Source organism: Haliaeetus leucocephalus, unplaced genomic scaffold (assembly GCF_000737465.1).
Source record: "Haliaeetus leucocephalus isolate CR32 unplaced genomic scaffold, Haliaeetus_leucocephalus-4.0 Scaffold130, whole genome shotgun sequence".
In the NCBI taxonomy this organism is placed as follows: Eukaryota; Metazoa; Chordata; class Aves; order Accipitriformes; family Accipitridae; genus Haliaeetus; species Haliaeetus leucocephalus.
In genome coordinates this window covers 1,774,541-1,787,571 of record NW_010972566.1, presented here as the reverse complement: position 1 = coordinate 1,787,571, position 13,031 = coordinate 1,774,541, and the positions used below count along the sequence as shown (strand labels likewise).

At 35.0% G+C, this 13,031-nt stretch overlaps 1 protein-coding gene across 1 annotated transcript in view; it reads right to left on the bottom strand.

The window, feature by feature from the left end:
* Nucleotides 1–5,342: 5,342 nt before the first annotated feature.
* TBC1D32 (TBC1 domain family, member 32) overlaps nt 5,343–13,031 on the bottom strand; it is an 85,876-nt gene continuing 78,187 nt past the window's right edge. The window contains exons 29-32 of the mRNA XM_010585847.1: nt 12,070–12,224; nt 10,751–10,891; nt 8,743–8,931; nt 5,343–5,462 (exon numbers count right to left, since the gene is read on the bottom strand). Coding sequence (XP_010584149.1) covers nt 5,343–5,462; nt 8,743–8,931; nt 10,751–10,891; nt 12,070–12,224 — 605 coding nt within the window. The remainder of the gene's footprint in view (nt 5,463–8,742; nt 8,932–10,750; nt 10,892–12,069; nt 12,225–13,031) is intronic.

The window sequence follows — 13,031 nt, the reverse complement described above, 5'->3', positions numbered from 1 at the left end:
TTTAGAGCTGGAGAAAAATAACATTATAACTAAACACTATCCTGAACCAAACTGGGGAATAAGTTCTTTTGGACCTGAAAGCTTTACCTAGAAGGTCCATGACACAAATTGTGACAGTATAATGCAGTGTTCGCAACAGTGAGCTTACAAACCAAGAAAAGGTTGATCTGAAAACAACACTTGTAATTTGCCTTCTAAGTGAAAATTGTGCTGCAGGAGGTAGTCTTGATAACTCCAGAAAATGCACCTTACCTAAACCATCAAGAATTTGGAGGAGAGGGAAGTTCAAATAGATGAATGCAAATATGATGAATGGGCACAGTGATTTTTTTTTTTATCACTTTTACTGCTTTGCTTGAAATTTCATCTCCTACTCTGCAGAACAGCTGACAAATGGATTTTGTTATTAGGCTCTTTCCCCTTTCTATTAATGTTCATTTTATCAACAAGGTGAGACCCTCAGCCTCCTCTTTTTATTAGGAATATTGCTTTCTTTCAGCAGTGACCTTACCTGCAGCCATGGTGCAAAAAAAAATGCTGCAGTGTGAATGGATTGTTGTGTCGGCTTATGAATGTCTGTATTAATTTAAAGCAACATTCTAAAAGCTGAGTCCATTTTAAAAGCAGCTAATTCCAACATCGTGGATGAATCTGATACCATGATAGGCTTTGAGTTAGAGCACAGGAAATACCAAGAGCAGATGAAATCTTCTGAGAGAGTAAACATTGATTTCTTTCAAATGGTTAATTTCCCTTGGAGTTTTTATTTTTGTTGTGTTTGTTTCTTCAAAAATCTACCACAAAAAAGCCTCCTTTCCCCACTCATCATTCTAAGCAAATTTCAGGTATTCTCCTTGTCTCCTTCTATTTCTGAGCAGGAAACTGACCTGATGAAATATTAGTCAAGTGTCAGTTCCCAGTTTAACCCCATCTAAACTAATTTTTCAAACCATGTTGATACCTCCCTATGCACCACTGCATTTGTATGTTAAGCTTTAAGACCTTTTTTTTTTTTTTTTTGATGAAACAGAATCAAACAGTATTATGCTCTGGAGCTGTGGGCCTTTTTTAATTTACTGGCGGTTTGGTATCAGAGGAACAGGGAAAGTGTTTTTTCCCTGATCCTCTCCTGAGTACACAAAACTTCTTGAACCAGTTCTTGTTAGGTGAAGTACTAAAACTAGTTCCTTGTTCATGATCTGCAATGAAAAGATTTTTTCTGCTTTAGCTTAGATTTTGAACAAAAGTGAAATCTGAAAGGACATGGTCTGTGTATCTGGAAATAGCATTTTAAATGGTTGGAAACTAGGCTGAATAATCTAGCCTTGAAGTAAGAGTCACACCTCTGTCTACTTATGTGTGACCAGTTAATAAACAAAATGCCAGAAGAGGTGTCACAAATATACTCCACTGATTTGCAGAAATGGTACAAACATTACATCTCTCCAAATGACTTCCTTACAGGAAATAAATGCTAGTTACTTCTTCTGACACAAATATAATGTTATGTTTCAAATAAGTTTTGATTTTCTATCTGCTCAAACTAGTTAAAATTGTATCTTCAGTTCTAGTCCAATGTGGCATATAGGTATATATTATAATTTGAAAGGGAAAATGTGTGCTGTCACTAACATCTATTCTTAAATTCTTTATATAAATTTTTTGCTGTTCTACCTTGGATTTGTCCATCTTTAACTCCTTGTGTTGATGTTGTTTGGTTTTTTTTTTGTCATGATTTGCCTAAAATGCAACAAAGGGAACTGGAGGAGATCATATCCCATTGATACTAACTGGATTTTTTTTTTGTAATATATTTTAGGGATAGAAAGGTCAGATATCACAGCTTTATCTTACTGTATAACAGGCTGTGGAACTTGGAATAAATTATATCTTTTAGAATGGCACATGATCTAGAATAGCATGTATCTCAAAAAATCAGATCATGACTGAAAATATTGAGCTGATGATTTATTATCTTAAAAGTAACTTTATTCTACTGGATAGTTATCTTCACTGTAAAATGACAACCTCTTCCAGTCTGTTTCCACAGCTCCTCATTCCTAGATCTTGCACATTCTTGTTGGCAATGTGCTTTTCTTGTGGGGGGGTGTAGGGGGAAGACATTTGGCTAGACTAAAAAGATGTTATCAGAAATCTCTTCTCCACATAGGCAATCACAGACATTGAGCAAATCATCTTCTAACCATCTAACCTAATAATATTCTCTTGAATGGACTTATTAGACTATGCCGCATAGGTCCTTAACTGTATGACAGTTATTTAGTATGATACTGTGACTCTTTTCTCAGCCTTCTAATTTTTACACATGCTTCCTGGAAGTGTTGGGAATGGAACAGGACATTATTTAAAAGTCCCTTATGTTATAAAGAGAGGAAAATTGTCTCTTCATTTACAAATTAGGATTTCTTTCTTAGCCACAGCTCATAAATTTCTCTATTGGGACAGTATGGGATTCTTTTCGATAGCAAACTTACTTGTCTTTGTCACTGTCCATTCAAAACAAAGTCCTTCATGTTGTAAACATGATGTTTGGCCCCTGTTGAGAGATATGACCTGGCAGTTGGCTGTATTAAAGCTGTGCTGCTGCTGATAAAGGAACTGATGACTTCGTAATTGGTAGCTTAATAAACTATAGTCTCTTTGAAAATGTATAGAATTTCTAGAAACACATATATATTAGTGTTCTATTCACCATCTGGATGTTTGTCACTTGGTTATTTTGAGGTATATGCCAAAAACATTATTTTAAAAATAGGACACTGCTATTAAGGTTAAAATAACAGACTTTATGGGAGTCTTAGCATTCTTTGACCCTGGTGCCAGGCAAATACTTGGTTCCATCAGTTGTCATAATTCTTTCCTCATACATGCCAGCCTCTTTTATTAATGTAGGTGAGCCAACACAGTTCACAAAAGTCCAAAAATATTTAAAACATTTTTTTTCTAGACAGGAAAAAAAGCGAAACCCATGAACTTATGAAATGCACAGTCAGGAAGACAGAAATTAGTCGTAAAACCTTTGTCAGTGTTCACTCTTAGGTTGCATATAATTACAGAAATTTCACTGCAGCTTCTAACATATTTTATAACTTGAATTTGTGTGTGTGCTCACACATTCATTTTATTTAGTGAAGTTGTTTTTCAAGAACTTTGCAGTAATGCTTAATTTGTCTCACAGGAATGCGGCAATGATATTGGATAAGTCTAAATTCAACATTTGTGGTTTCTGTTGGACTTATAAAACATTTATTGCATCACAAATTCTAATAAAAATATTTTGAGATTCCAGACATTCTGTAGAGAAAATGTTATTGCAGGTGTTGGTAAAACATAGTATTTTCCCTACTTCTTTAACCAAATAAAGAACTACTCAATGCTTAACTTTCACTATGTAAAATCATCTGGTAATGTTGTCTACATACATAGGATGCATTTGTGGAATTTATACTGCTTAGTTACTAAACTAGCTACAGCAGGGACTTGACCATTTATGCTGGCTACCTACACTTCACAGTATAAAGACTTCTTCCTGTAAGAATACAGATGATAAGTAATTTTTTGGTAGAGAAGCTGAATCTTGTTTCATTTGATAAAGCAGCAGTGTCATTGGAATCATCAAGGTACTAAGAGTCTGGTATTACAATGCACAGGGCAATTTACCAAATTCCTATGCAAAATAATTATCAAGACCAAAAATCTCTTTAAAGGTAACTGCAGGAACAGGGCATGTCACTCTAAATTGAAGTGGTACAACTATTACTTTGGCTGAAATGAAACTGAAATCCTAAGAAAGAATAGATGTCCTAATAAAAAGATACTCTTCCATTTCAAGACATTAGTATAACAAATTTTAATAAGTGTTCTAATTTCAGATTTTTCTTTCCATGTGACTATGAATTTCTGCAGTTAGGCTATCATCATAAATCTCTACTTTTCATCTAACCTCATGGGGGCATTGTAAAGGTTACATTTCTACATATTTTCTTTTTTTGGAAATTTTGATGCAGATCTGACTGACTGTATGAAAAATATTAAATGGCCACAGGATAATACCTTGTCATTTGCCATTTACATCCTTTGATTACTTTCAAAAACTGGGGGAAGGCCTCCTGCTTGCCAGTAACTATCATTTTATCAGCCATAATGTCAATCAAATAGAAATGCATTTATTAATTTTTGACAAGCTAACTGTAGTATTCATTTTAGGACGATGTTGTCATCTACTTGAGTATTATTTATTGACTCAACATCATGTCCAGTGTTTTGAAATTTGGATTCAAAAAACAACTATTAACTGGTGCACAAATATATATTGATTTTTTTAAAATGATATTTAACAATGATATAATATAATATGGAAAAGAAAGCTCCTAGAATGTTTCCTTAGCTGCCTGCTGACTGTTACCTAAAACCTATCCTTACAGCAAATGGGATGCAGCACTCCTCAAGAAAACCATGTTTCTCTTGAAATTGGGAATTTCAGTCAACTTACTTCAACAATGTTGACGTTTTACTTACACTGCACTGGTGTTAGAAAATATCTAGCAGCCTTAATTCTTGCTTTTCATTGATGATGAAAGGCAAGCACAGATGAAGCTTCTTATTAGTTTTCCTGTCTGAATGAAACCAGAATCTTTAAAAACGATCATTTTCCAGAGATATGAAAACTAGGCCACTCAAGGACTTCTCATTCACTTATGCAGATAGAGACCGTATGTTACAAATAGATGTTTTATGACATAAAATTATTTATTTAAAATAAAAAAAGACAGGAATATCAGTCTTTTTTCATTGCATGTGTTTGAACACCCCATTTTCTCAACTTTATCCACAAAGTCAGAACAGCTGCATAGAGGGAATTTGTTTTTCATTTGCTGACTTTTCATGCATATGAATATACACTAGGAGTTGTTTCTAAGAAAAATCACTTTGTCAGACCCTATCAAAATACGCAGGTTTTAGGACTGTGCTACAAGGAGATGACAATAATGCAATGAGTTGGGAACAGGTTCAAGGCTTTATAAGGAAGACTTATGTTCTAAGGAAGACATTTCAGCACATCCTACAAGTGGGTTCTGAAGCTGCTAACGGAAAATGAGGTTGTGCATATAGCCTGTCTGGAAAAATGTGGTATTTTAGGTCATCAAACTTAGATTAAGTCCTTTTGCAAAAACTATATTCTGAAAACCTTCCTTACTTATTTTACAATATGTACATTTACACAGCACGACTTATTTTAGGTGAGACCGACATATCAATCAATCATCATCCTTTTAAAAGATGTAACCAAAACTAGAAAATAAAGTGCGTGTTTGCTTCATCTATGTATTCTGCACTCTTATGCTCCTCATGTCTTTCAGCAGCATAGGTCTGTAGATTGCCTCCAAGCTTTCCATGTATTCTAAATAATTGCTCACTTGAAAACCATGGAGTGCTTCTTCCTGCACAAATACACACAGAAAACATGTATTAGCTAGGAAAAAAAGATGTACAACTCAAATTTAATGAATTCCAAGCTTCTAAAGATAGCTTATCTTGTTCTGCTTGTCACAGCCTGGGTGTTTAAAATACACACACTTTATTACATTTCATTTAGAAATAAAGAATTGGTAATAACTGCTTCCATACAGTTCTTTCTAATCACAATCTTGGTAACAAATCTTTCAGGTGGACAGTGTTCATCTCATTTTTAGAGAACATGCCATATAAAGATTTTTAAGGAAAACAAAGCAAGCTTTAAGAAGGCAAAGCCAGGTACTAAAATATTTTTTTCAAGATTTCTATACTGGCATATGGCATGCAAGAAGTTTGTTAATGTGGCTTTTATATCAAACTAGATTCTCAATAAAACCAAGAGAGTAACAGCAGATACTTGTTTTTAAAATCAATAAGAAAGATCTTTATGAAGTGCTTAAATAAAAACAGAATAAACACTTCTGCATCACCACAAACGATTAATCCTTACCTATTCAAAAACTTAGGAGTAAAAGAAGGTGCCCTCAGGAAAAAGAAGCCAACAGGCCATGTTCCTTCTCGTGACTACTATTTTAGAGGGAGAGGGAGGATGCACCGCAGAAAGCAGGGTCCTGAAGAACAGTCTAGGTAAAATGGGTGAATGTGTTGTTGCTTTGAAATGGAACAACTTGTGTGCCCACCACGTACTAAGGAGTATTACCACTGTTGGCAGCATGTGCTACAAGCAGCTCTCTGGAGCCAGACAGTCTGTGTAGACACATGTTGTATCTGCTGGTGTATTGACTGTGCATCTCTGCTACCTAGAATTCTCCTGAGAACATCCACTCGGGCTTGGAAGGTTGCACTTTGGCATCTGAACAGGAATTTAAGATGGTCTTTATATTCCTCCTCCCCTACTCACCAGGGAAAGCAAAGGCATGATTTTACCTTCCAAGCTGCTCTTCATGCTCTGCACTGTGAGAAGGGTGACTACAGTGGAAAAGAAAACTGACTCCAATAGAGAACTGTAGCAGGTATTTAATTCTTTTTCTTTTTTTAAGCAGTCAAATTCTATATTGATTAAATGTGTGCATGTATTAAAGCATTAGTCAGCAACTTAGTTGTCAATAATATGGCCTATACTTACAGAAAATAAAGTGAAGAGTAGCTAAATTACTTACTGGCCTACACGTGCTATTACAACAAGTCACAAACCCTGTAGCGCCAGTTTCTCTATTTTATCCGAATGAAACCAATGAAACCAAGATAGTCAAGACAGGTTTACTGAGGTGGCAGGTTACAGTATTCTTAGTTCACATATGGAAATTACAAAGCTCTGCACATTCATCCTTCCATGAAAGGATTAATAAAAGACCAAGCAATAAATTTAAAATTCAGTTAATGCTGAAACTTCAAGATATCTCAAAGGGATCGTAACCGTTAGTAACCCATCTCAGCTAATAGAAAGAACCAGAAAAAGGGAAAAACGTTCATGGACAATTTGTTACTTCTACTTTTGTCTTTGCACAGAGGGAAGGCAAATTATAGACTAATAGATGATCTCTTTCACAGGTGGTCATCTGTTTTTTATCACTAGGACACATTGAAAGGGTGAATGTTTTACTTATTTGAAGTGCTAGGCATAATGTCATCTGAATTGACAGCAAAGTTGTCTCTCCAACTTCTTTTTTCATGTGCAAATGAAAGTATATTTATATTATAAGAAAATATTTTTAATTTTAATAGCTAGCTGGAACTACTTACCAGATAATAGCAACAAAGGTGTATTGCTATCAAATCATCATCTTTTCATTACAGATATAAAGCATTTTAGAAGCTTAAAAATAGAAAGTACTATTGGTTCTTGGAAGGAAAATAGGCAGCAGGACTTGTTCATATAGCAAACGACCACTGCTAGTATGAAGTTCGAGATGTGACATTACATTAAAAAAATATGTAATTAGTATTCAAAGGTTGTAGGTGTATTGTTTTTTTTTCTTAACTTTGATTATGTTCTCAGAATAGTTTCTACTTCCACTTAAGAGAATTGCTCCACTAGAGTAATCCAAATTTGTGAATGTTGTGCTGAGAAACAGGCTAAACTTGAAACTGAATTTGGTTATTTCAATAAAAGGGCAGATGACTAATGCCTTAAGTATTAAACCCAAGTAACCTCCCTCATATGAAGCCCATAAGATAGCTGAAATTGAATGAATACAATGACAGAATATTTTTTTTTCTTTAGATGAATTAAGAGCTATCAAAACCAAGAGTACAGTTCAAGTATGGTATTAACTCCTCTTTATCTGCAGTAGTCACTCAATGAATTGTAAATACTCCAGTAGTGCATTAATATACAGTATTTCTCATTAATTTAGCAGTACCGCGTCAAATTTTTAGCCTGTTTATACTGTAGGTGACAACATACAAATTCTCTTTTCTTATAATTTACATAAACTGTCCCATCAAGATGAAGTAGTTTGTAAGCTACATTGACCAAAACCAGGTCAAACAAAACAATTCACTCATTAGACTGTGTACCAAACATTTTCAAGGAAAATGACTGAGCTGACATATTATTCATATTTAAGAATATCTAACTTGGATGCAAACTAGTCAGAAAACTATTGTCGTTGGACAGACTAAGATGCAGATATATAGCTCTCAAAAGAATTTTGACTGGAGGGGAAAAAAAAAAAAGACCAGAGAAAAAACCAGAAACATCTCAGGGAAGAAGAGTCAAATATTTTTATCTATTTGTGACTACATCTATAGCTAAGCAGTACCCTGCAAAAAGAATCCAATAACCAAATGTACTTTATAATATGGCAAAGAATGTGAAATTGTCAGGCTGGTGGTTGTACAGTAATTGACCTCTGTTCAAAATAACAGCTTACTGAGCTTTGTGCCACATCTCTTCAAACTTCAGTAGGAGACCACCGTGTAAACCCACCTTTCTGGAGAACATCTAGTTTAATGAGATTGAAGCCACATAGAACTGAATCAAATGCCCTCATGACTTAATGTGGCTATTTACTTTGCTTACAAAGGGAACTGATTGGGACAAAATGCAGGAAAGCTATTCTCTGGAAAATCCTATACCACAATTTCCTGCCAGGAAGTAAATAAAATTAAAGTATTATTTCACTCACTTAAAATCAGTAAGTGAAATTCAGTAAGAGCTTCGGATTAAGTAACATACCTATCTTCAGTATCAAGAGGTTTGCTTCCCTTCAGCAATTGAAAAATTAAAAAAGAAACACTTACTTTAAGAAAAACCTGGAGATCTTGGTCTTCGGTGTGCTTCAGGATGTCTTGCTGTAGGTGTCTGAACACAGAAATACACATATATATTTGATAATCAGGACCAAGGAAAATACATATAGCAATGTAATGACAGATCTCGCTCCAGTCCATGTAATTCCAGAAACACTGAGTTATCCATTGCAGACAAATCTAGATGAGAATGAAATGATATATAATTAAATTGCTGTAGACATTCAGTCATAATTGATCAGCTTTATGTCTTTTCTATACTACAGATCCTTTCTCCTACAACATTACCCTACTTATGAAAATAAAAGGGGTAAAGTACAAAAGCAGCCAAGAATCACCATTTTTTAAATCACAGACTCTGAATAGACTTTCAGTAAGTTCTGCTAAACATTAACACCCTGCATCCATGCATCTCACTTATCTGAGTATATTCTGGCAAATCCTGAGGTTGAGACATAAACCTCAAAGTCCAATGAAAGCGAAGGTGATTTTTTTCAAGATTTTTTTAAAATATGGCCTGAAGGGTAATGAGGGTGATGAAGGTGTGTTGAACAGGGATTTTAAAGTAGTTCTTTGCCTTACAAATGAATGTTAGTTAGGCCCTTCCCTATGACACGTTTTCTTTTAATGAAGTGGGTATGGAACACACATAGTGACTCCTTTTTCTAGTTCTAAATTACAATGTATTAAGATGTGTACAGCAGATTCCATTTAATTCTAGACCACAAATCTTCTGCTAATCAGTCCTTAAAGTGTTTAAAAATATGCAGCAGCAGAAGTACCAAGATTCTAAATAGATGACAGCAGCCATACTCTGGCATTAAATCTGTTTTCAGGTATTTATTGATGCACACAAGCACTTAATACATCAGAGTTGTTTTCCCAGTTCAGGGTTTGTTTGGTTTTAATCCTGCAGTAGAATTGCAAAAATCACACAGAAGACACAGTGGCACCCACCAGTGGCATTTCAGTAACACATTAAATAAAAAAAAATAAAAAAAAATCCCCAAACAAAAAATCTTTCAGCGTTTTAGAACAATAACTAGTCTATTATTAACTGAGTGCAAACAATAAAAAAAAAGCATACTGTATAACTCATGCAAGAATAGTTGAGGAAGGAGCAACTGTCCCCGTGTGTTTTCCCATGCCAAAATGGGAAGCTTATTATAAGCACCTCACTCCTATCTCCTCTCCTCAAAGACCAAGCTGACTGTTTTAAGCAGTATCTGTACCACACTGGCATCTGGCCCCATTAAGAAGTCTCTTAAGCTGCAAATCTTGTGGCAAAAAGGAATTTTGAAGGCATAAGATGAAAAATGTATTTCTTGCCTTGGAACAGCAATAAGCTTTCTTACTGTGGTGAGAGGTCCTTTGCATTGGCAATCTAACCTATTATTGCATGAAGCTGTTTACGCTTCATCATGACTGTAGTCTTCACAAGTAATGCTCCAAACATAGCATTCCATATTACCAAAGAATTGTAGTAAGTAGATAAAATGAAAGCTAACATTATAGGTAAATATTCTTCTTTAGTAACATCTCTTTAATATAGAAGAATAGTGTGTTCTCTGATTGTAATAGTTATGGTAGCTCATATAAAATTAATTTTGCTCTAGTATCACCTGAACTGCTTCCTATTATGTACCTGTATTAAATTACTCATTTCCCTCCTATGGAAAATTTAGAAAATCCAGGGAATAAGGTATTTTATTTAATGATAAATCTGAAGTTTTAGTATATATTATTTTTGAGTTTTCTGCATGAACATATAATGGAAGGTCATCAGCTGCAGTACACTGTCATTATTCTACCAAAGTCAGTTGCTTTCTGTTTTCAGATGCTTTAAGTCACTGTGCATTCTATACTATCTCTTACCCCCAAGTTTCATAACCACCACACAAGTGCTGTATAGAAAAACCACAGTAGTTCCTGAATGTCCTTGATTTTGTGGATTTCAGTCAAAAAGTTGATGATATTTTGATATGTTTTCATCAGTTACCTGGGATGGAGTGAAACCAGACATGTGGAAGGCTGAAAAGACAAGTGGCAACTCAGCTTTCAGCAACATTTCAATGTGGTGAGCACTGCAAAAATAGACTGGATGGATGCCAGATTCCACTGTGGTAATAGGCAGATGCATCTGATTAACAACAATAACATCATCAACAACAACAAAATTGAGGAAAAGGATTACAGACTACAAAAAAGTATTATTTTAAAATACCTTGCTGAGAACAATATCTTACAAGTAAACGTGTATATTTTTATATAAGTCATCCCAGTTATTTTAGAGACAGGAACTAGAATAAACAAAGAAGCTGGTGCTACCTACCATCAGGAAAAACATGTAGTTATTAAACTAAAGACAATTAAAAGTTAGAAACTGTTATTAAATAGATCCTGACTATTCATTTACATTAGCAATCTAGTTCTTTATTGCATGTAAGCTTTGTCAAAGCAGGGATGGAGAAACTGTTGTATTTTAAACAAAAGAACAGAAGGGAAAAAAGACTACTTTCTGTTGGATTGTGTTTTTCCCCATCTACTGATGGATAGAACAGAACTTCTATGGTATTTAAAGTTGTTTTCTGTGTGCACATTTCTTTGCAGTATGCATGGCTGGTAGAATTTCACTATTTTGTGCAGCAAAAGGAGGAACAGAGGTTTTATCAGTATGGCAAGTTCTGGATATCAGTGCCTGGTTTCTAGGTAATGAATCCTTGGCTTGATGCTAGAAGGCCAAGGTACATCCTTTGGAATTTTCCTCCTTCCTGCAGTAGGCAGCATCACAATCCACTGGCTGGGTAATTCCTCATTCATGTTTTGACATTTTATTTTAGTTTACATTCTGGTAGTTATGCAAATAGGTTAATTATTGAATTTTGTCTTTGTGTTTTCAAGGTACATTATGAAAAAGAAATCATTTAGGTATTGAGAATACTAATAATTTAAAATTGTCAAGCATTCAGTATTTGGGCAGTAATAATTTTTAAAATTCACTAAATACATTTTAGTGTATTTAGTAAATTTTAAAACTGATAGTTTTACTAAAAAAATCAAAAGGATGGACTTGCACACTGACTGTAGTAATAAAAAAAAGGTCATTCAACAGTATCGCAGCCTTCATACAGAATTTAATGCCACTAACAAAGTCTACTGCCAGCTTTAAAATTCAATAACATTGCCTTTACTATCAGCCCACCTGTTATCCCACTACTTTTAAACAACCATTTGAGCAAATGTCAAATCTATATTTTTCCGAGAGTATTCTTCAGGGTCATGTATTCAGTTAGAAAGAAACAGTTTTTAAATCCTTACAGATTTATGCAGTCTTGGTGGCCAGAGAAATGCTGAAACAAGAAGATGTGAAAATCGCTGAAGAAACATCAGTGTCTTCTCCCCGTCCCCTGACATTATGAGGAAGATAGAAGATGCAAACCAGTCGTAGCCAGCATAGTGCTCCCTCAAGCAGCCTGCGTGAAAAGGTTAAGGAACTCGGCCGAGATCTCCTCGCTGCCCTGCAGGAACTGCAGCCCTCCTCCTCCTCCCCAGGCCCATTCACAAAGAGGCAAGAGCTGGTTTGTTAGAGATGACACAAGGGGAATATAGCTGCACAGAAGGCAGCTTCTTGAGGCACGACTACCTTTCAAACTGAATTAAGAGAAACGGTTTAAGCTATTTTCCCTATACACTACTTTTTTCCCAGTCCATAAGTAGTCAAGCCAAATCAACAAAAGTAAACAAAAACCAAGTAAATGCAAAAAAACCCCACACCAAAACAAGCGTGCTTATAATACCAGAAAGGAGAATGGCGGAGGAGGAAAATAGGAGTTATGAAGATTATGGGAAAAAACCGAGGTAAAAGAAAAGCTTTAAAAAAGAGATTAAGCATATTCTGACTAATATACCTGAAGTGTATTTCAATAGTGACATGTAAGTCTAACACCTGAAGAATATAGCAAAGCTTGTTGGAAAGGGCTATCTGTTTTATTTTTAAAAAAAGTTCCACAGTAGATTTAAAAGAGTCAGAAGTCAAAACTCCTGTTGATCAGACTACAGCCACATATCATTACATGGGCAATACCATTAACAATGTTGGTATTGTGGGAGTACCACCAATGCTCATTAACGCTCAAAAGTGCATTGCTGCAGACTCTTTATCACATACAGAAAGATGTGATCCTACTCCAAGATAGTTTATGACAAAAATGAATGAGACTTACAATTTTAACAAAGTATGGGAACAAAAGGGTGAAGATTTTCTTGAGTGTGTGGGGTGT